General features: G+C 46.8%; 1 protein-coding gene across 2 annotated transcripts in view; it reads left to right on the top strand.

The window, feature by feature from the left end:
* The first annotated feature begins 781 nt into the window (after positions 1–781).
* LOC139563922 (basal cell adhesion molecule-like) overlaps positions 782–24,637 on the top strand; it is an 89,930-nt gene continuing 66,074 nt past the window's right edge. For both annotated transcript variants that reach the window (XM_071382957.1, XM_071382956.1), the window contains exon 1: positions 782–1,044. In XM_071382957.1, the coding sequence (XP_071239058.1) occupies positions 975–1,044 (70 nt within the window). In that variant the 5' untranslated portion in view covers positions 782–974. The remainder of the gene's footprint in view (positions 1,045–24,637) is intronic.

Genomic DNA, 24,637 nt, shown 5'->3' with positions numbered 1-24,637 from the left:
GGGAGACTATTGTGTGTAGGCTATGCTGGGCGAGGGAGACTATTGTGTGTAGGCTATGCTGGGCTAGGGAGGCTATTGTGTGTAGGCTATGCTGGGCTAGGGAGACTATTGTGTGTAGACTATGCTGGGCTAGGGAGACTATTGTGTGTAGACTATGCTGGGCTAGGGAGACTATTGTGTGTAGACTACGCTGGGCTAGGGAGACTATTGTGTGTAGACTATGCTGGGCTAGGGAGACTATTGTGTGTAGGCTATGCTGGGCTAGGGAGACTATTGTGTGTAGACTATGCTGGGCTATTGTGTGTAGGCTATGCTGGGCTATTGTGTGTAGGCTATAAGAAATTCATAATATGAACAAACTGGATATTTTCAACTATGTTTCTGAATCTTATTTTATCCACATGTGATATTAACTAACAAGGTAGTAGGCTGTGTATTATTGTTCTTATTGTTGGTTAGGAATTAAAATAAAAATATCTATATAATTATGCTATATTGTTAATATATTATCTATAATAACCTAATAATAGATGTTGAAGGATAGTGGAACAAGAAATAGTGGTTGGAGTTGGCAAGAGTTTTTACTATCCACTTCGGTGTTAATGTTGTTTTTAAAAATCTATTTTAACTTTTCAAAAACCGCCTACAACGATGTAGGCATAGTTGAATAGTCAAGCAAGTATTTTCAGGGCAGCTGAGTTGTAGCGGGAGAGAGAGAGCGAGGGAGGGGCGTGGGTCACCTTTTGTGGAAATACATCAACCAAGACTGTCACCAGCATCACATTTCTCGCTGTGAGAGAGAGGGGGAATAGCGCTCGCTTTATTGAGAGAGACGGAGAGAGAGAGAGAGAGAGAGAGGGCGAGGGAGAAACAACTCTGGACGACTGAAGACTTGCTGCTGCCACAAATACATAACGACAGAAACAGCTAAAGAAAAACAGCTAAAGACATCTGTAAAAGTTACAGATCGAGCCATGGACGGGATGGTCGCATTTGGACGCACGTCTCTCTTGTGCACCTTGCTGCTCTGCTTTTCAATGCAAGGTAAGACTTCGATTTCACGCGTCCCCGTCTAGTTTATATTAGAAAGTAAATATTGTTTTAGCCCAATGCTGCTCGTTCCTCTTGGCTGGAGGCTATACAAGTCTTCATTGCATGCACTGTTGTTTTATCTTCAACTATCGCAGTGCGTTATGTCATAGTAGGCTATGGACTGCGTATCACATTACGAAAGTGTTTGAAATGCATTAGTGGGTTATACAACTTTAATGTACCTTGTGCATGTTTTGTTTGCTTTGGCAATTTGTTATTGTCACCCGCTTTATGTGAAAACAACCTGTTCGTGAGTGCCTGACTGTGCCACAATAACAGGTGTAAATCGAGACTGAAAATCTCGGCATTTTTGTCACTAAGCTATTTTTGAATTATTAGAGAAAAAAGACTTACATGTAGGCCACCTCTTTGCTGTGCACCCCATTTTGAACGAAGTGATAAGACGGATCATGTTAAATTCGTGAGATGTTTTAGGGGTTAACCCAGACTGCACTTGCCCTCTGCTCGGCAGTGGAGTGCACTTCTGAGCGCACAACTGACTGCAGTAGCCTGTAGCTGAGCCAGAGCCTGTCTCGGCCGGGATGGCCGCTATGTCTGTGATCTATGATCAATGAGCTAGCTGTTCAGAATGCGTCTGATGGGGTGTTGTGCGCCTCCAACTATACAGAGTGTTTTTTAAATGGATTGATATATGGGCCTTTATGAATTAAATGGATTTAGGCTAGGCCTACTCACAACCTTACCGGTAGATTACATAAACCTTATGATGTATTTATAGTTTGCATTATCTGCCCCAGATTTGAGCAAAGTCTCATGCTTTCAAACGCTATCATTTAGTTTTTCCACTCCACTGTTTTCTTGTCTCTTATGGATAAAAAGGTTACAAGGCTACATACACCTTGAGTTATATAAATAACGGGTGCTGTAGGCTATTTGGCCTTGTAGGGTGGGGTGTGCCCATTTGGCCAAGCCTCTCTCTCTCTCTACTTATCTATTGCTCTCCCTCACCACTGCCTCTCACTCATCATCTTTTTTTTGCTGTTATCTCTCTCTCTATCTGCAACTTTCTGTCTCTCTTTTTTTTCTACATCAAAATCCCCCTCTGTCTCCCCAATCTGAATCTCTGCCTCTCTGAGTTTACTTGGCTGGTGTTCAGCAACACCCCTCCCTCTATCTACACCCATCTCTCATTTTCTCTGCATCCCTCCCTCTCTCGTGCTCCATTCCTCCCTCTCTCGTGCTCCATTCCTCCCTCTCTCGTGCTCCATCCCTCCCTCTCTCCAGCTCCATCCCTCCCTCTCTCCAGCTCCATCCCTCCCTCTCTCCAGCTCCATCCCTCCCTCTCTCCAGCTCCATCCCTTTTTCCCTTAAACCTCTACCACACCGTTCTCAGATCTCCAATTCCACTACCCTGTCCTCTCCACCCCTGCTCCTCCTCCCTCCATCCACTCTTCACCTTGTCTTTGAGACAGTTGTTCTCCGGGCTGTGTGGCTGTGTGTATATGAGCCCAGTCCTTCATGAGGCCACTGTGTAGACTGTGTGTCTGAGACTAAACAGGTGTCTGTACTAAAAGCCAAAGCCAGCTAATGGAAGGCCTGGTACCTCACGTAGGAGGCTGGATACAGCAGTGGGTGGTGCCTTGATTGTAGCTAAATGAGCTCCTGTTCTTAGCTCTTCCAGTCCCCACCCCTGGCCCTTTAGTCTGTACATAGGACATTATGAAACACTGTAGTCCCCGCCTCCACGGCAACCAGTCCAGGTCAAGGACACTCCTGCAGTGGCTGAATAGAACAGCACTCCCATAAACTTTAGTGCAGTACGCCTCTCTCTCACTGTAAAAGGGTACAAGACCGCTCCCTCTCCTACCTCTTCTATCTTCCCCTCTTCTCACCTCCAACCCGTCCCTCTCTCTCCCTCCCTCCCCCTGGCTCGTTTGTCTAATAATAGCAGGTTTCTCTGTGGGATACTGTCACACACACGCACACACACACACACACACACACACATATCCTGACTCACCACACAACTATAACACGTAACACACACTCACCACAAAACTATTCCACGGTGCACCAAAAAGGACCACAGGACACATAACACCGCACACATAACACCCCCCTGTGGGAGTGTGTGTGACACAAATATGCGGTGCATGACATCCAGACCGTCCCAGGGTGCTTTGCATGCCTGTACCGATGGCGGCGCAATTGACCTGTGACCGGTTGAACCGGTTGAACGTTTAGATAAACGTTGGTGGCTTTTGTTGGTAGAAAGGTGCTTTTTCTGCTTTCACTTCCTAAAAGTGTTCGCTGGCTGTACTGTCTCGGTCTTGCTCTCTTGTGGTGAGAGGGGGTGGGGTTGGGTGAGGAAGTGTGAGGGGGGTCACTAAGGAGGGTGGGGTCAGGTGAGGAAGGATGGGGGGGTCACTGAGAAGGGTGGGGTCAGGTGAGGAAGGGTACGGGGGGGTCATTGAGAAGGGTGGGGTCAGGTGAGGAAGGGTACGGGGGGGTCATTGAGAAGGGTGGGGTCAGGTGAGGAAGGGTACGGGGGGGTCACTGAGAAGGGGAGGGTCAGGTGAGGAAGGGTATGGGGGGGTCACTGAGAAGGGTGGGGTCAGGTGTGGAAGGGTACGGGGGGGTCACTGAGAAGGGTGGGGTCAGGTGAGGAAGGGTATGGGGGGGTCACTGAGAAGGGTGGGGTCAGGTGAGGAAGGGTACGGGGGGGTCACTGAGAAGGGGGGGGTCAGGTGAGGAAGGGTACGGGGGGGGTCACTGAGAAGGGTGGGGTCAGGTGAGGAAGGGTATGGGGGGGTCACTGAGAAGGGTGGGGTCAGGTGAGGAAGGGTATGGGGGGGTCACTGAGAAGGGTGGGGTCAGGTGAGGAAGGGTATGGGGGGGTCACTGAGAAGGGTGGGGTCAGGTGAGGAAGGGTACGGGAGGGTCACTGAGAAGGGTGGGGTCAGGTGAGGAAGGGTACGGGGGGGGGTCACTGAGAAGGGTGGGGTCAGGTGAGGAAGGGTACGGGGGGGGTCACTGAGAAGGGTGGGGTCAGGTGAGGAAGGGTACGGGGGGGGTCACTGAGAAGGGGGGGGTCAGGTGAGGAAGGGTACGGGGGGGGTCACTGAGAAGGGGGGGGTCAGGTGAGGAAGGGTACGGGGGGGGGTCACTGAGAAGGATGGGGTCAGGTGAGGAAGGGTACGGGGGGGGGGTCACTGAGAAGGGGGGGTCAGGTGAGGAAGGGTATGGGGGGGTCACTGAGAAGGGTGGCAGAGAGAATTGCTGAGACAGGCCGTCAGCTGAGTTCAAGGTGCTGTAGGAAACACTGAGCTTCCACCCTTTGTCTATCAACTCCTTAATTCCCCCAGTCATTTCCCGGTCGACAACAAACCCCCCCCCCCCCCCCCCCAAGATCCCTATAGATTCCTCTTATTGTGCAACAGCTCTAAACAATGATAGCTAGACCCACCCTGAGTGACAGGTCGATAGGGGAGCTGGTGTCATTTAACCTGGGGGTGTACAGATGTAGGATCTTCTTTTGTTGCTGAGAATTTTCAGGAAATGTAAACTCGTAGTGTGTTTGAGTTTTAAAAGGGCTTCTAAAGTGTGTCATTTCTACTCTGAAATGTCACACTTCATTTGCGCTAACAAATAATATATCAAACCATACAAAAATGTTCATTAATTAGAATCCACATAAGAATTCACATTTCCTGTTGCTGCAGGATTGTTTTCCTGCTGTAGCAAACTGGCTCAAATTAAGATCCTACCTTTGTAGGTGTAGGAGCACTGGGACTGCTATTAGTGTGGGTGATTCATGCTGCTCAACTGGGTTTGGGTTAGAGGTAGATAGATGGAGCTGAACTCTGAGGTCCTATAGTAATGAGTGGTATTCCTATGGACAGGTTGGGGCTCGCCCTGTCCTGAGTGTCTGTGCATTCAAACATTGTTTCTCTGGCAGAGAGGGGCTGCCTCTTGCCGACACCCCTCATCACAACACACTGGTGCTAATCCAAAAACACACAACACTTTACATTATTGGGCCCCATTCACCACCAAGACACCGTACTACACCGGTTGAGCTGTGGTCCATTCATACATCCACCGCATTTCAGTGGTTTGGCAGCTTTCCTTTCATGTGATATATGCCACTGTAGTGGTTACTCTCTGCTGGGTTCATGTAGACCACATTGGAACAATTAAGCTTCCTGCATAAATCCTCATGATAGTGGATGAGCGTTACTGTGGACGGGGTTTAAGTCGTCCTAACCTTTTCAAATCCAAACTAGTGCTCTTTCTTATCTCTCTGTGGTTTGTTCTCTGTGGAACCCCATGGTGGGAGAAATTCTAACAGCCCAGTTGGTGAATTGGCAGCAGGCAGGCAGGCAACGGTGGGCATCTGGGTATGAAATGACAGGTTTCACGTGGTTAATCCTAGTTTGAAGTCAGTTAGCGGAGGATGTGGTTCACAGAAACACTCCTCAGAGCTTTTCATCCTAATATCATCAAAGGTCTTCAAAAAGAGCAGCTAAAGCCATGATTAGAATGCTGAGATGCGCGCGCACACACACACACACACACACACACACACACACACACACACACACACACACACACACACACACACACACACACACACACACACACACACACACACAGGTACTCATACATAAACACATGCTTTATTAGTTAGGATTAACTTGGTCACTGTTCTAATTTCTCTCTTACCCTATCTCCTGTCTGTCTCTGTCTCATCCTCCCTTCTTCTCCTCCCTCACTATAGCTCACCCTTTTGTTTTGGGTAATGGTGGCTCACTGGAGGGAGTTGTTGATGTGTATTGATGTTTGTGGTGATTTACTGTGTTGTGTTTACTCTGTTTGGAGCTACTGCTTTTGTGTACAGCCCAGAGAGGATACTGGGAGGAAGGTCCTGCTGTGATGTGTGCGTTGGATAGGGTGCTGAGAGATTGGGGAGATAGAGAGGGAGATGGGGAGAGATTGGGGAGAGAGGGAGATAGTGAGAGATTGTGGAGAGAGGAAGATAGTGAGAGATATGGAGAGAGATTGGGGAGGGAGGGAGATAGTGAGAGATATGGAGAGAGATTGGGGAGATAGTGAGAGATATGGAGAGAGATTGGGGAGGGAGGGAGAGATATGGAGAGAGGAAGCTGACTACTAGTGCCTTTGATTTCTCCATGGTTGCTGCTTCAAGGCTGTCTTGTCATTAGTGGCTTCATGGGGTTTCGAGGGGAGGAAGCAAACAGAGAGGGAGAGAGGATGAGATCAAGGGATGGGACGAGTGGTGATTACAGCTGACTATTGTGTTACTGCAGTTCCCGATTGTTTTGTCGTCTCAAGTGAGGAAGATGATAAAGATGATGATGATAGTGAAGAGAGGTGGCCGGGGGGGTCGTAGGTCATTTCAAGTGCAGCCTTGAAAGGAGAAGGAATGGGGGTTGGGGGGCTGTATTGCAAGAAACATTTAAAATTCAAAAGCTATTCGGGGAGACAAGGTTAGGTGCTGCCGATGCATTTAGTGGGAGTGCAGTAGAAACATGCTGCGCCAAAGAGCCTTCATTCAGGATCCATGGGGCTTTTTAGGTATTCAGCACACACAGAGAGGAGGGTTTGGCTATTAGAGCTACATATAAATATGTGTCAGGCAGAGTGGGAGAGAGAGGAAGGATCATGGCCTACATATTCCATCTATTGCACGCTACAACATGGCAACCCCCACTCGTGTTTCTTGGTCAGCAGTTGCTCCTGGTTTGTCCAGACTGAAAGAGGGAGATATACACACACACACACACACACACACATACAGTATATACACACACACACACACACAGTATATACACACACGCACATGCGAAAAGTCAGAATTCAGGAATACCAATTAGGAAGTCCGTGGAAAACCCCCGTGATCTGCAGGCCGGATCAGTTTACTGGCAGCCAAGAAACCCAAACCCTAACCCCTCTGGATGTCCCCCGTCTCCCCTGTCTGTCTGCCTGTTCTGAGCTGAGTCTTAGGTCCTGCGGGAGCTTCTCAAGCTGTTGCTTCTCAGACGTCAACAGTTGCCTCAACAGCAGTTGTAGAACCCTTCTCAAACATGACCCCCTCTCCTCTCCCGCCCTGTGTCCTTTCACACCATGCAGCATGCTACAGGCTGAGGACGGAACTAGAGGAAGGCTGCATAGACAGTGTTTACATTTACATTTACATTTAAGTCATTTAGCAGACGCTCTTATCCAGAGCGACGTGTTAGTGGACCTTGTGTGTTTTGAACGTTTCAGGACTCACATTAGAGTTGTGTTTGGGAGTGGGCCTTAAATAGTAGACTACGGCGGAGCAGGAGGAGAGGTGGAACAGGAGGAGAGTACTGTACTGTACTGTATACATATGTTTTTGTCACTCTGTGTGTGTGTGTGTGTGTGTGTCTGTCCATATTTCCTAAGTCTGAGTTAAGGTCTCTCTCTGTGAGAAAGGGAGCTTCCCTGTGCATTAGCTGAGAGTGAAGTTAGTGTAACATCAGGAAACAGATCGTATGTCCACTACAGGGCCAGGCTCGTCATGTGACTGCCCGCAGGAAACCCACTGTCTTTGTTTGTTGGAGATGTAGCTTACCTCCGCTCCTCTCCCAGGAGTACCACAGCTCCATAGCCCCCTTCTCTCTCCACCATGGCCAATAAAGCCTGTGTGAACTTGACTTTAACAGAGACAGACAGTGGTGGGATAGAGTTACAGAAGTTACAGAGGAAACACAGTTAATATCCTCCTCAAGTCACAGCGTGTTCTCTACCTCTCTACCTCTCTACCTCTCTACCTCTCTACCTCTCTACCTCTCTACCTCTCTACCTCTCTACCTCTCTACCTCTCCACCTCTCCACCACCTCTCTACCTCTCTACCTCTCTACCTCTCTACCTCTCTCACCTCTCTACCTCTCTTACCTCTCTTACCTCTCTACCTCTCTACCTCTCTACCTCTCTACCTCTCTACCTCTCTACCTCTCTACCTCTCTCACCTCTCTACCTCTCTACCTCTCTCTACCTCTCTACCTCTCTACCTCTCTACCTCTCTACCTCTCTACCTCTCTACCTCTCTACCTCTCACCTCTCACCTCTCACCTCTCACCTCTCTACCTCTCTACCTCTCTACCTCTCTCACCTCTCTACCTCTCTACCTCTCTACCTCTCTCACCTCTCTACCTCTCTACCTCTCTACCTCTCTACCTCTCTCACCTCTCTCACCTCTCTACCTCTCTACCTCTCTACCTCTTTCACCTCTCTACCTCTCTACCTCTCTACCTCTCTCACCTCCTCAACCTCTCTCACCTCTCTACCTCTCTCACCTCCTCAACCTCTCTCACCTCTCTACCTCTCTCACCTCCTCAACCTCTCTCACCTCTCTACCTCTCTCACCTCCTCAACCTCTCTCACCTCTCTACCTCTCTACCTCTCTACCTCTCTACCTCTCTACCTCTCCACCTCTCCACCTCTCCACCTCTCCACCTCTCCACCTCTCTACCTCTCTACCTCTCTACCTCTCTACCTCTCCACCTCTCCACCTCTCTACCTCTCTACCTCTCTACCTCTCTACCTCTCTACCTCTCTACCTCTCTACCTCTCTACCTCTCTACCTCTCTACCTCTCTACCTCTCTACCTCTCTCACCTCTCTACCTCTCTCACCTCTCTACCTCTCTACCTCTCTACCTCTCTCACCTCTCTCACCTCTCTACCTCTCTACCTCTCACCTCTCTACCTCTCTACCTCTCTACCTCTCTCACCTCTCTACCTCTCTACCTCTCTACCTCTCTACCTCTCTACCTCTCTACCTCTCTACCTCTCTACCTCTCTCACCTCTCTACCTCTCTCACCTCTCTACCTCTCTCACCTCTCTACCTCTCTCACCTCTCTACCTCTCTCACCTCTCTACCTCTCTACCTCTCTCACCTCTCTACCTCTCTACCTCTCTACCTCTCTACCTCTCTACCTCTCTACCTCTCTCACCTCTCTCACCTCTCTACCTCTCTACCTCTCTACCTCTCTACCTCTCTCACCTCTCTACCTCTCTCCCCTCTCTACCTCTCTACCTCTCTACCTCTCTCACCTCTCTACCTCTCTCACCTCTCTACCTCTCTACCTCTCTACCTCTCTACCTCTCTACCTCTCTACCTCTCTACCTCTCTACCTCTCTACCTCTCTCACCTCTCTACCTCTCTCACCTCTCTACCTCTCTCACCTCTCTACCTCTCTCACCTCTCTACCTCTTTCACCTCTCTACCTCTCTCACCTCTCTACCTCTCTCACCTCTCTACCTCTCTACCTCTCTCACCTCTCTCACCTCTCTACCTCTCTCACCTCTCACCTCTCTACCTCTCTCACCTCTCTCACCTCTCTACCTCTCTCACCTCTCTCACCTCTCTCACCTCTCTCACCTCTCTACCTCTCTCACCTCTCTACCTCTCTCACCTCTCTACCTCTCTCACCTCTCTACCTCTCTACCTCTCTCACCTCTCTACCTCTCTCACCTCTCTACCTCTCTACCTCTCTCTACCTCTCTCACCTCTCTCACCTCTCTCACCTCTCTCACCTCTCTACCTCTCTACCTCTCTCACCTCTCTACCTCTCTCACCTCTCTACCTCTCTCACCTCTCTACCTCTTTCACCTCTCTACCTCTCTCACCTCTCTACCTTTCTCACCTCTCTACCTTTCTCACCTCTTTACCTCTCTCACCTCTCTACCTCTCTACCTCTCTCACCTCTCTACCTTTCTCACCTCTCTACCTCTCTCACCTCTCTACCTTTCTCACCTCTCTACCTTTCTCACCTCTCTACCTCTCTCACCTCTCTACCTCTCTCACCTCTCTACCTCTTTCACCTCTCTACCTCTCTCACCTCTCTACCTCTCTCACCTCTCTACCTCTCTCACCTCTCTACCTCTTTCACCTCTCTACCTCTCTCACCTCTCTACCTTTCTCACCTCTCTACCTTTCTCACCTCTCTACCTCTCTCACCTCTCTACCTCTCTACCTCTCTCACCTCTCTACCTTTCTCACCTCTCTACCTCTCTCACCTCTCTACCTCTCTCACCTCTCTACCTTTCTCACCTCTCTACCTCTCTCACCTCTCTACCTCTCTCACCTCTCTACCTCTCTCACCTCTCTACCTCTCTCACCTCTCTACCTTTCTCACCTCTCTACCTTTCTCACCTCTCTACCTCTCTCACCTCTCTACCTCTCTACCTCTCTCACCTCTCTACCTTTCTCACCTCTCTACCTCTCTCACCTCTCTACCTCTCTCACCTCTCTACCTCTCTCACCTCTCTACCTTTCTCACCTCTCTACCTTTCTCACCTCTCTACCTCTCTCACCTCTCTACCTCTCTGTATTTCCCTCACCTCCTCGACCCCTTTCTCTGTCTTACATACAGTACCTTCAGTATCTTTGAGACTGGGATGGAGGTTCACCTTCCAGCAGGACAATGACCCTAAGCATACTCTAAAGCAACACTCGAGTGGTTTAAGGGGAAACATTTAAATGTCTTGGAATGGCCTAGTCAAAGCCCAGACCTCAATCCAATTGAGAATATGTGGTATGACTTAAAGATTGCTGTACACCAGCGGAACCCATCCAACTTGAAGGAGCTGGAGCAGTTTTGCCTTGAATAATGGGCAAAACATCCCAATGGCTAGATGTGCCAAGCTTATAGAGACATACCCCAAGAGACTTGCAGCTGTAATTGCTGCAAAATGTGGCTCTACAAAGTATTGACTTTGGGGGGGGTGAATAGTTATGTTTTGTCTTATTTCTTGTTTGTTTCACAATAAAAAATATTATGCATCTTCAAAGTGGTAGGCATGTTGTGTAAATCAAATGATACAACCCCCCCCCCCCCCCACAAAATCCATGTTAATTCCAGGTTGTAAGGCCCTCTGTCCCTCTTACACTCTGTTACCCCTGTAAATCACACTCTTCTACCGCTCTGTCTCTCTTACCTTTTTGAATTCTCCCCCCTCTATCCCTCCATCTTTCCTGTCCTCCTCTGTCCCTCTCCATCTCTTCTCTATGCCAGAGACAGATCAGAGATGAGTGCCTGGACCGTCTGTTGCTAATCACCATCACAATAGGATCAGCAGCCGGGTGACTGCGGGAGGTCTCAGATCGTGATTTAAATTCCTAGTTTGATTGACATTCCCACTAATAACGGTAATCAGGCCGGAAGGGTTTGAAGTGCCGGTGATTCCCACAGATAACACAGTGAACTGACATGTCATTTCTCAATAAGAGTTGGCATACACACTGAGCTCTCAATCTATGGCATTTTCACACTCTCTCACACTCTCTCACACTCTCTCACTCTCTCACTCACTCACTCACTCACTCTCTGTTTCTCTGTCTCTCTCTCTCACGCACTCTCTCACGCACTCTCTGTTTCTCTGTCTCTCTCTCACGCACTCTCTGTCACTCACTCACTCACTCACTCACTCACTCACTCACTCACTCACTCACTCACTCACTCACTCACTCACTCACTCACTCACTCACTCTCTGTCTCTGTCTGTCTCTCTCTATGTAATCTCACCCACAGAGGAAAGCCTTGGGCTTGTTGTTATTGTACAGATCTGTTTCAGCCCTAAGGGGGCTTCTTCAATGGACATGTCTGTGCCAGATTAGGCTCTTATTGTCTTTCTGAGTGAATGGTCTTCAAAGCACACAACTGAATTTAATACCTAGATTTCTCTTTTATTAGTTTATATTACTGGGATACTACATAAGTAGAGTATCATATCATTTCATAGTTGATCTAATCTGATCCAACACAGCACTAGAAGTACTATCTTGCTTTGTCCGAATTCATATTTAATATTGAATCGATAGGATCCAATTTCAGTTATGACTCCGCAATGCTAAATTATTCAAAATGACTTGTCCGTCTGATCTATGTGATGGATGGTAATACCACCAGTGATGTTGGACTTAAGAGACTCCTAATTGATTTATGCCTGTTGTTATGAGGACTAAAGTAATTGAAATGCCCATTATGGGCGTCCATCTTGCTTTCTCCCTGGGCGGATGGATCACGGTGATAATGTTAAAGTTAATTAAGGGGGAATGGTACAGGAAAAGGACATGGAAGGTTTAGGGCCCAGATTGAGAGAGAGAGAACACCAGGTACCACTAAATCAGCATCCTATTACCTCCATAACCCTCCCTAAAGCCCCACCCCACTGGGTGTCTCCGTAGCGATGGTAATGAACGATGCAGACCTCCTTGTCAATCAGGCATCAGTGAGCGCGTGCAGGGGGAGTTGGGCTGTGTGTGTGTGTTAATGGGCGGTGTGTGTGGGTGTGTCCGTGCCTGCGCATACTGAACACAGTGTGTCTGGGTGAGGCTGGTTAATCAGAGGGCCAGAGAGGACACATGGTCATTAATAAGGCCTCTCACAAAGGAGGACACGAGGAGGGAGGGAGGCAGATCAGGCCATTGTTGGTGCTACTGGTTCTCACTACCTCTGCCCTGACTGATATAGCTGGCATAGCTGATGTGGGTGACTGTGTTACTGCAGTGAGTGATACTATGTGAGGGATACTCCTGGTTGTTTTAGTGTGTATCTAATGGTGCCTGAGTGTCTGTCTGAGAGAGGTAGGAGTATTCTATTCAATACTGTGAGTCTGAATTTAAAGTGTTTTCTGCCGAAGGGCACTATACTGCAGCACTACCCCACATCTCTGCCCCTTCCTCGCCCTCGCCCTCTACCCACCTCTTTATCAACCTCTCTCCCTCTCCAACTCCCCCCCCCCCCCTCTCTCTCTCTCTCTCTCAGTAGCTGTGGTTGTAGGAAGGGGAACAGGACTACATTGTTAAGACATTCCTCAGGCTGTTGGAATGCAGGTTTTAATGCAAGCTGATTTAAACACACAGCCAGGAGAGGAGAGAACAGGGGAAGAGAGAGAGGGAAGGAAGGTATGGAAAGGAGGGTAAGTGTGGATTGAGGGGAGTGGTGTAGGGAGGTAGACTGAGGCACAGAAAAGGGAGAGACTCAAGAACAAGAAGAGTTGTTGATTTATAACCAGGATGTGATGGGTCGTGTGCATGTGTGAGATGGGGAGGGTCCTTGTTGATTTCCCAGGTTTATGGCTCTGAGTGTGTTTACAGTTTGTGCTTGGAATGTATTCTTCATTAACTGAGCTAACGTGTGTGTGTGTGTGTGTTGGGGGTGGAGGTACTGTGGACCCTCAGTGTGTGTGTGGGCCCTATCAGCTGGTGGCCTGGATACGTCATGACTTCAATTCAACATGGTCTGGAATCTGGAGGGGGTTATAAATAGGAGTCTGTGTGAGTGTGTGTGTGTGCTGGGGGGTCGGGTGTGAGTTTGTGTGCTGGGGTGTCGGGTGGGTCCCACAGTGATAGCAGTACCAGCTGGAGATGGGGCCTGAGGGGGGAATCAGTGTAAACCAACCAAAGACGCTAGATGGTGCCTCCATGGATACAACTACAACTATCCCTCCATTCATCACTCACTCACTCACTCACTCACTCACTCACTCACTCACTCACTCACTCACTCACTCACTCACTCACTCACTCACTCACTCACTCACTCACTCACTCACTCACTCACTCACTCACTCACTCACTCACTTAGAGAGACTGTGAACCATATTCCACCCAACTGGGTTTTCAGAAAATTCGACATATATCCGTCTATGTACCCATCCTTCTCCTTCTGTCTCTCCAATCCCTGTAGCTCTCTTCCTGATTTCTGACTCCATCCATCCTGTCATACTGTTGACCATATGAATCCATGGTTTATATTTCCTCTCCTCCACCCAGCTGGTGGTATGATCCCTGTCAAAGTCATGGTTTATATTTCATCTCCTCCACCCAGCTGGTGGTATGATCCCTGTCAAAGTCATGGTTTATATTTCCTCTCCTCCACCCAGCTGGTGGTATGATCCCTGTCAAAGTCATGGTTTATATTTCCTCTCCTCCACCCAGCTGGTGGTATGATCCCTGTCAAAGTCATGGTTTATATTTCATCTCCTCCACCCAGCTGGTGGTATGATCCCTGTCAAAGTCATGGTTTATATTTCATCTCCTCCACCCAGCTGGTTGTATGATCCCTGTCAAAGTCATGGTTTATATTTCATCTCCTCCACCCAGCTGGTTGTATGATCCCTGTCAAAGTCATGGTTTATATTTCATCTCCTCCACCCAGCTGGTGGTATGATCCCTGTCAAAGTCATGGTTTATATTTCCTCTCCTCCACCCAGCTGGTGGTATGATCCCTGTCAAAGTCATGGTTTATATTTCCTCTCCTCCACCCAGCTGGTGGTATGATCCCTGTCAAAGTCATGGTTTATATTTCATCTCCTCCACCCAGCTGGTGGTATGATCCCTGTCAAAGTCATGGTTTATATTTCATTTCCTCCACCCAGCTGGTTGTATGATCCCTGTCAAAGTCATGGTTTATATTTCATCTCCTCCACCCAGCTGGTTGTATGATCCCTGTCAAAGTCATGGTTTATATTTCATCTCCTCCACCCAGCTGGTGGTATGATCCCTGTCAAAGTCATGGTTTATATTTCATCTCCTCCACCCAGCTGGTGGTATGATCCCTGTCAAAGTCATGGTTTATATTTCATCTCCTCCACCCAGCTGGTGGTATGATCCCTGTCAAAGTCATGGTTTATATTTCATCTCCTCCACCCAGCTGGTGGTATGATCCCTGTCAAAGTCATGGTTTATATTTCCTTTCCTCCACCCAGCTGGTTGTATGATCCCTGTCAAAGTCATGGTTTATATTTCATCTCCTCCACCCAGCTGGTGGTATGATCCCTGTCAAAGTCATGGTTTATATTTCCTCTCCTCCACCCAGCTGGTGGTATGATCCCTGTCAAAGTCATGGTTTATATTTCATCTCCTCCACCCAGCTGGTGGTATGATCCCTGTCAAAGTCATGGTTTATATTTCCTCTCCTCCACCCAGCTGGTGGTATGATCCCTGTCAAAGTCATGGTTTATATTTCCTCTCCTCCACCCAGCTGTTGGTATGATCCCTGTCAAAGTCATGGTTTATATTTCATCTCCTCCACCCAGCTGGTTGTATGATCCCTGTCAAAGTCATGGTTTATATTTCATCTCCTCCACCCAGCTGGTTGTATGATCCCTGTCAAAGTCATGGTTTATATTTCATCTCCTCCACCCAGCTGGTGGTATGATCCCTGTCAAAGTCATGGTTTATATTTCATCTCCTCCACCCAGCTGGTTGTATGATCCCTGTCAAAGTCATGGTTTATATTTCATCTCCTCCACCCAGCTGGTTGTATGATCCCTGTCAAAGTCATGGTTTATATTTCATCTCCTCCACCCAGCTGGTGGTATGATCCCTGTCAAAGTCATGGTTTATATTTCCTCTCCTCCACCCAGCTGGTTGTATGATCCCTGTCAAAGTCATGGTTTATATTTCCTCTCCTCCACCCAGCTGGTGGTATGATCCCTGTCAAAGTCATGGTTTATATTTCATCTCCTCCACCCAGCTGGTAGTATGATCCCTGTCAAAGTCATGGTTTATATTTCCTCTCCTCCACCCAGCTGGTGGTATGATCCCTGTCAAAGTCATGGTTTATATTTCATCTCCTCCACCCAGCTGGTGGTATGATCCCTGTCAAAGTCATAGTTTATATTTCCTCTCCTCCACCCAGCTGGTGGTATGATCCCTGTCAAAGTCATGGTTTATATTTCATCTCCTCCACCCAGCTGGTTGTATGATCCCTGTCAAAGTCATGGTTTATATTTCATCTCCTCCACCCAGCTGATTGTATGATCCCTGTCAAAGTCATGGTTTATATTTCATCTCCTCCACCCAGCTGGTGGTATGATCCCTGTCAAAGTCATTTGGCAAGTAGAGGACATAGGTGGAGCCAGAAACTACCCACACCCTCCCCCACTTCCCTTCCTTTTTAGTACCCCTCGGTCCCTCGGCCACTCCCACCCCCACCTCCTCCCAGCTTCTTCCGTCTGGTATGCATGCCTGCTTGGCGCTGGGTGAATACGGGGGCAGTTGGTCCAACGGTTCAGGAGAGCATCAAACCCATCCACTACATCGGCACAACAGGCCACACCAAGCCGGCCAAATACTGTGGGCCACAGCAACCGGTAGCCAACTAACTAACCAGTAGCATGAAGCAAATCCCCAACCCATAGAAACTGTAGCATACAGAAAAGGAAACAGGAGAGATGTCATATGAGTCTGTGTGTTTTCAACAGAAATGATCTCGGCCTTATGGCTACATGGCTGCAGCCAAAACTAAACATATGGCTCTCTCTACCTGTGGCTACACATTCGTTCATCTCTCGCTTTCCTGGCTTTCTCTCTTTGTCCCTTCCCCTTGCTCTACTCTCTCTTCATTCATCTCTCTTCCTCTCCTCTCCTCTCCCATTCTCTCTCTCCTTTTCTTTTTCTCTCTCGTTCCCTTTCTGGGTCGGACAGTGACTGCAGAAACAGTTGGGATAGAGGGAGGACAGGGTGAGGGTGACAGGGAGAGTGAGGGCGACAGCTGGACAGATGAATGCTGTAGATCAGGTTACACACATTCAGTGACAAGACCGTCTGTTTCTCTCTCCCTCCCGTCGCTTTCCGTCTGTCTGTCTGTCTGTCTGTCTTTACTCATAGCTACTCCCTTTCCCCCCTCTACCTCTCTGGTATTCTCTCTTTCTCTCTCATTCTTCTTCCTTCTGGCTATACTTCTTTCTCTCCCTCTACCCCCTCGTCGCTCTCCCTCTGCCCTCTCTCACTGCTCTCTCTCTCTCTGTTCTCCCCCCTCCCCCTCTCTCGCTCGCTCTGTTCTCCCTCCCCCCTCTCTCTCGCTTTGTTCTCCCTCCCCTCTCTCTCTCTCACACACACACATTTCAGTGTTGTTGCCGACAGGGCAGCAGCGGATTATTAGTCAGTTGACTCGACGAGGGCATCCAAAGCCACACTGCGAACATGAAACAATAACTTGATGATTCTCTCTCTCTCTCTCTCTCTCTCTCTCTGTCTCTGTCTCTGTCTCTCTGTCTCTCTGTCTCTCTGTCTCTCTGTCTCTGTCTCTGTCTGTACTCTCAGCTGTAGCCAAAGCAGCCTTGTCATTCTACAGCTCTGTACACAGCTCTGTTAGCAACACTGACACAGACAACAGTGTTATGTAAACAACAGTCCACCTTTAGCAACAACGTAAATTGAAGAGAATTGCAACTGTAAGCCAGATGCTGTTTCGTCCATTGCCACCATTACTTGAACAATGCTGTAACCTAAGCTATAGTGTAACTGTAGTGAAGGGGGTCTTGCCACCTCCCTCACCTCTCCATCACACCTGAGTGTTCATCCATCCGGAGGTACAACACTAGTTTCTCAGGAATGGCACAGTTTAGTGATGGAAAGATTCTTAGCCTCTGAGAGGGACTGACAGTCTCTCCCTCTCTGTCTCTCTGTCTCTCTCTCTGTCTCTCTGTCTCTGTCTCTCTGTCTCTTTGTCTCTGTCTCTTTGTCTCTGTCTCTGTCTCTCTCTGTCTCTCTCTGTCTCTCTCTGTCTCTCTCTCTCTCTCTCTGTCTCTCTCTCTCTCTCTCTCTCTCTCTCTCTCTCTCTCTCTCTCTCTGTCTCTCTCTCTCTCTCTCTGTCTCTCTCTGTCTCTGTCTCTCTCTCTCTCTCTCTCTCTCTCTCTCTCTCTGTCTCTCTCTCTGTGTCTCTCTCTCTTGTCTCTCTCTCTCTTGTCTCTCTCTCTCTTGTCTCTCTCTCTCTGTCTCTGTCTCTGTCTCTCCTATTTGCACTGTCTCTATGCACACACACACACACACACACACACACACACACACACACACACACACACACACACACCATCATCTGCTAACTCACACATTATCTGCACATACATTTATACTGACTCTACACACCCTCCCACTCACTCACATATAAACAGAGTAGCAGCAGCTTGTCTTATATCCTGTTGCCTAGTCACCTTAGCCATATACATCAAATCAAAATGTATTTGTCACATGCACCGAATACAACAGTGAAATGCTTACTTACGAGCCCCTAACCAACTATGCAGTTTAAAAAAAAATACCCCCCCCCCCCCCAAAGTACCAAATACTAACCTATTTGGAACTGACTGTAGCAGTAACAGTAGTAACAGTAGTCTTCGTCCTCCTCGTCTGAGGAGTAAGAAATGTCGGACCAATACGCAGCGTGGTGAGTATTCATATTTATTTGAATACTTTAAATAAAGAACAAAACAATAAACAGACGAAAATAAACGAAGACGCATCAGTCCTGAAATAGTGAACACTAAAAACACACCAACAGGAACAATCACCCACAACCCACAATACAAAACAGGCTACCTAAATATGGCTCCCAATCAGAGACAACGACAACACCTGCCTCTGGTTGAGAACCATATCAGGCCAAACACATAGAAATAGACAAACTAGACATACAACATAGAATGCCCACTCAGATCACACCCTGACCAAACAAAACATAGAAACATACAAAGCAAACTATGGTCAGGGCGTGACACTGATGGTATTTGTTGGATGTTCTCTATTCTCCAGTTTGTACCTTTCTCCCCTCTCCCTTCTTCTCCATTCCAGAAATGAGCGAGGGAGGTAGAGGGACGGTAGCCATGCATGCCATCCTCCAGACATCTCTCAAACCCTCCCTCCCTCCCTCCCTCTATCTGTACTTGCACAGGGTTCTCCCCACCCTGCAAGGGTTGAGGAGGAGCAGTGTTTCGGTGCCAGGATGGTAGAGTTGCTAATAGTTAAGACTCAACACCGTGTCCTAACCCCTGACACACACCATCTTGCCCCACCCCTCACAACATCATCCTAACCTTCTCAAACACATCTTGCCATACCTCCCACACACACACACGTTGAAATTCTCCTGTCCACCCCCCAACACACACCCCATCATCTTGAACCCCCCTCCTACTCCCAGCACCAACAGTCTCCTTCATTCAGATCCATCCATCTATCCAGGCTGTCATAGTTTTAACATTCCCTTAATTAAAACAAAACATTAAAGTTAAACCTCCCTCCCTCCATCCACCTCCCCTCTTCCTCCCCCTCTCTCTTCCTCTTCATACAGTCTGCCTCCCTGCTATGTGCTAACCATGATTAAAGGGATGTAAGGGGACTTTGACACAGTGCTCTCTCCCTCTCTCTGTCTCTCTGTCTCTCTGTCTCTCTGTCTCTCTGTCTCTCTGTCTCTGTCTGTCTGTCTGTCTGTCTGTCTGTCTGTCTGTCTGTCTGTCTGTCTGTCTGTCTGTCTGTCTGTCTGTCTGTCTGTCTGTCTGTCTCTCTGTCTCTCTGTCTCTCTGTCTCTCTGTCTCTCTGTCTCCTTTGATTGCAGTATGCTGGCGGTCTGTATTGTTTTCCTGTGCCAGTCTTCCTACTTTTTTTTATCAGTGTATGTCTGCCACGTCAGACTATACATCTCTGTCTGTCAATCTGTGACCTCTTTCACTTCTTTCTTGTTCTATTTCTTTCTCTCTCTCGTTCTCTCTTTTTAGTCACCGTTGTCCTCCTTCAGCCCATATGTCCAGTCTGCAGGCATGAGCACATGTTGTGTGTTTGCATAAGTATGAGTGCATATTTGTGCGGTTTTATCAGTGAGTGTGGGTGGGTGGGTGTGTGTGCGTGCGAGCGTGTGTGTGCGTGCGAGTGTGTGTGTGTGTGTGGTCAGTAAGAATATCAAACACCTCATGGTCCTCACACTGCTGTTCACCTCTAGCCACTGATAGCCCAGTCTCCTTGACCCTTTGATAGAGGACAATGGTTGTCTAGTTAAACACACATGGCCATGTTATCCAGCTCTGTCCTTGTGTGAGGTGGGTCAGTGGAAGAGGTGGGTGTGAGGAGAGCTAATTCAGCCCAGCTGTATTGGTGATGTGTCTCTGAGGTTCTGGTACTGGCACTGTATCAGAACAGACCTTATAGAGTAGGAGATTGAGTGGATTTATGTTAGGAAATGATGTGTGTGAGACAGAGGAAACATGCCAGAAGGAAATATATAGTGTTAAGTTACACTATATACACACACTTTAATATAATGTGGGAGTGTGTAGGAGGAGGAAGCATGTTGGAGGGTGTCTCTGCTGCGTCCTGTGAGAAGCAGGAAGTGGGCACTGTTTTAAAGCCTCAGGAAGCTCTGGAGTCTAAGTGGTTTTAATTACGGTTTGCAGTAGGGTGAGAAAGGGTACAGTAGGGTGAGGAAGGGTTAAACATGGGAAAACACTTTTTTTACTCGGTGGATAGCCACCCAAACATGTAGATGTTTGGTGGTCACAGGGAGTGACTGGGGGCGTTCAATGTGGGTATGGCTGGACTAGTGTAAAACCCCTTGTAGGCATTCCCCATTTTTTTTCTATGTGTGTGACCTTTCTCTCCCCTTCATTTTCACTCCCTCCCTCTCTCCCCATCTCCGCCCTCTCCCAATCCCTCTTTCACCCGTTGTTTGATTAGTGATCTTTTCCACCACACTCTGTTCATCACGTCCTCCCTGCCCTTACCTACTCTCCACCCTCTCCTCCCCCTCTCCCCTCCTCCTTCCCTCTTCTATCTCCCATCTCCTAAAGGCCTGGTCTGGACAGGTTGAGACGTGTGTTGTTTTGTCTTGGAGGGATTTTACACATTCCAGATGGCATCGGTCGACTGGGGTTAGTTCAGCAGACAGACAGACATGTTTATAGTCAGTCGGCACAGACAGTGACTGATGACGCCCCCCGACATCCTACTGCTGAGGCCTGGGTCAGGGATGACAGGCTTACCCACCTACGCAGTTACAGGTAGATTTCATTCACACCACTAAAAGGTCTCTCAATCTTTTTAGTTTAGTTTTAGTTATACATTATGTTTGGTCACCTTTACATTTTTGAAGAGGGAGACACAGAGAGAGACAAGGAGCGTACTGAAATGAATTTGTATTAGATACACATATTGAGCTTGCGAGAAAGGCATTTCACTGTACTTGTGTTCACGTGACATTAAAACTGGAACAAAAACGAATCAATGAGTAATTTCCAGACATTTTCCTTCTATTATCTCAGATGTATACTAATCACAGTTCTGTATAATAATGTAATGAAGGTCTTATTTCTTATGAAGGCCCAGTTAGTTAAAAGGCTGAAGTAGACCCGTCCAGTGATTGTAGCTGAGTCTAACTATGCAAATGTCCCCTCTCTGTTTGCTGCTTTCTATAACGTGACAAAGACCTGTGGTCGAAGCAAACAGTCAGTGGAAATGTTTTCCTTCTTTGTCTGTATTTTTTGAGCAGCTGTTTTTTAAAAATTGGTTTGTCCTGTGGTGTTTTGGACGTTCTGTGTTAACCATCTAGTGTCTGTCCCCTGCAGGGTCAATGTCACCACGTTGACTTTGATGTCACGGCTCCATTAAGTCGTGACATCAAAGTCTCCAGTGGGACCCCCCCCAGCATCCTCACAGTCCATCCCCAGCCCCCATAATGCCTTGCAATCAATAATAATGTGACCGCTGTGGCCTCTGTTGTATTCCAATCTGCGCCTGACTGACTGACCTGACTTCACCCTAGACCTCACCCCCTCGCTCTCTCCCCTCTCTCTCCCCCCTCTCTCCCCTCTCTCCCCCTCTTTCCCAATAATCTTTCTATCCAGCCATGACAATTACCTCCCAGTCTGTCACCGTGGTAACATTCCACCCACCCCCCCGCCCCTTCTGTAACCCACAACCATTCTCCATGGAAACGCACTAAGGAACAGAGGGAGTGAGGGAGGGAATTGGGAATTCGGGAGGGGTTGGGTCAGCTGATTTCAAGTGAATATGTTTACTTGACACCCCCACCTCCTCCTTCACTTCCTTCTCTTTCCCTCTTCTATCCTCCCTCTCCCCCCTCAGGCCCCTGTTGCTGTGCCCTGAATGCCAGACAGAGGTACAGACAGAGAGGACAGGTGTGCCATTATGGGGCAGATTAGACAGGAATGCTAAGGGGATCAACACAGAGGGGAGTGGAGAGTGTGTGTTTGTGTGTGTACACTTGTGCATACATTATCAGCATACCGTTCTCTCCATATATGCAGACTGATATGATAAATATGTGTGTTATACATACCATTTACTGATACACATATCATACATACCATTTACTGATACACATATCATACATATCATGGCCTTCTATATCCACTGGACCTATCCATTTATGGTCTTAACAGAACTTCCTTCTATATCCACTGGACCTATCCATTTATGGTCTTAACAGAACTTCCTTCTATATCCACTGGACCTATCCATTTATGGTCTTAACAGAACTTCCTTCTATATCTACTGGACCTATCCATGTATGGTCTTAACAGAACTTCCTTCTATATCTACTGGACCTATCCATGTATGGTCTTAACAGAACTTCCTCACTGTATTGTTGCCTTCTCTTTATCAGGCAGGGAGATAACAGGGGCTATCTGTACTGTAACAATGTGTAGTATAGTGTAACTGTAACAATAGGTAGTGTTACTGTAACAATGTGTAGTGTTACTGTAACAATGTGTAGTGTTACTGTAACAATGTGTAATGTAGTGTTACTGTAACAATGTGTAATGTAGTGTTACTGTAACAATGTGTAGTGTAGTGTTACTGTAACAATGTGTAGTGTAGTGTTACTGTAACAATAGGTAGTGTTACTGTAACAATGTGTAGTGTTACTGTAACAATGTGTAGTGTAACTGTAACAATGTGTAGTGTAACTGTAACAATGTGTAGTGTAGTGTTACTGTAACAATGTGTAATGTAGTGTTACTGTAACAATGTGTAGTGTTACTGTAACAATGTGTAGTGTAACTGTAACAATGTGTAGTGTTACTGTAACAATGTGTAGTGTAGTGTTACTGTAACAATGTGTAATGTAGTGTTACTGTAACAATGTGTAGTGTTACTGTAACAATGTGTAGTGTTACTGTAACAATGTGTAGTGTAACTGTAACAATGTGTAATGTAGTGTTACTGTAACAATGTGTAGTGTAACTGTTACAATGTGTAGTGTAACTGTAACAATGTGTAGTGTTACTGTAACAATGTGTAGTGCTACTGTAACAATGTGTAGTGCTACTGTAACAATGTGTAGTGTAACTGTGACAATGTGTAGTGTAACTGTAACAATGTGTAGTGTAGTGTCACTGTAACAATGTGTAGTGTAACTGTAACAATGTGTAGTGTAACTGTAACAATGTGTAGTGTAACTGTAACAATGTGTAGTGTAACTGCAACAATGTGTAGTGTAGTGTTACTGTAACAATGTGTAGTGTAACTGTAACAATGTGTAATGTTACTGTAACAATGTGTAATGTTACTGTAACAATGTGTAGTGTTACTGCAACAATGTGTAGTGTATTGTTACTGTAACAATGTGTAGTGTAGTGTTACTGTAACAATGTGTAGTGTTGCTGCAACAATGTGTATTGTTACTGTAACAATGTGTAGTGTAACTGTAACAAGGTGTAGTGTAACTGTAACAATGTGTAGTGTAACTGTAACAATGTGTAGTGTAGTGTTACTGTAACAATGTGTAGTGTTACTGCAACAATGTGTAGTGTTACTGTAACAATGTGTAGTGTAACTGTAACAATGTGTAATGTTACTGTAGCAATGTGTAGTGTTACTGCAACAATGTGTAGTGTATTGTTACTGTAACAATGTGTAGTGTAGTGTTACTGTAACAATGTGTAGTGTAGTGTTACTGTAACAATGTGTAGTGTAGTGTTACTGTAACAATGTGTAGTGTAGTGTTACTGTAACAATGTGTAGTGTTGCTGCAACAATGTGTAGTGTTACTGTAACAATGTGTAGTGTAACTGTAACAATGTGTAGTGTTACTGCAACAATGTGTAGTGTTACTGCAACAATGTGTAGTGTTACTGTAACAATGTGTAGTGTAACTGTAACAATGTGTCGTGTTACTGCAACAATGTGTAGTGAAGTGTAACTGTAACAATGTGTAGTGTTACTGTAACAAGGTGTAGTGTTACTGTAACAAGGTGTAGTGTTACTGTAACAATGTGTAGTGTTACTGTAACAATGTGTAGTGTTACTGCAACAATGTGTTGTGTATTGTTACTGTAACAATGTGTAGTGTATTGTTACTGTAACAATGTGTAGTGTTGCTGCAACAATGTGTAGTGTTGCTGCAACAATGTGTAGTGTTACTGTAACAATGTGTAGTGTTACTGCAACAATGTGTAGTGTATTGTTACTGTAACAATGTGTAGTGTTGCTGCAACAATGTGTAGTGCTGCTGTAACAATGTGTAGTGTTACTGTAATAATGTGTAGTGTTACTGTAATAATGTGTAGTGTAGTGTTACTGTAACAATGTGTCGTGTTACTGTAACAATGTGTAGTGTAGTGTTACTGTAGCAATGTGTAGTGTCGTGTTACTGTAACAATGTGTAGTGTTACTGTAATAATGTGTAGTGTTACTGTAATAATGTGTAGTGTAGTGTTACTGTAACAATGTGTAGTGTTACTGTAACAATGTGTAGTGTTACTGCAACAATGTGTAGTGTAGTGTTAC

Source organism: Salvelinus alpinus, chromosome 35 (assembly GCF_045679555.1).
Source record: "Salvelinus alpinus chromosome 35, SLU_Salpinus.1, whole genome shotgun sequence".
NCBI lineage: Eukaryota > Metazoa > Chordata > Actinopteri > Salmoniformes > Salmonidae > Salvelinus > Salvelinus alpinus.
Note: the sequence above shows the minus strand (reverse complement) of the source record. Positions and strands in the feature narration are given on the sequence as shown.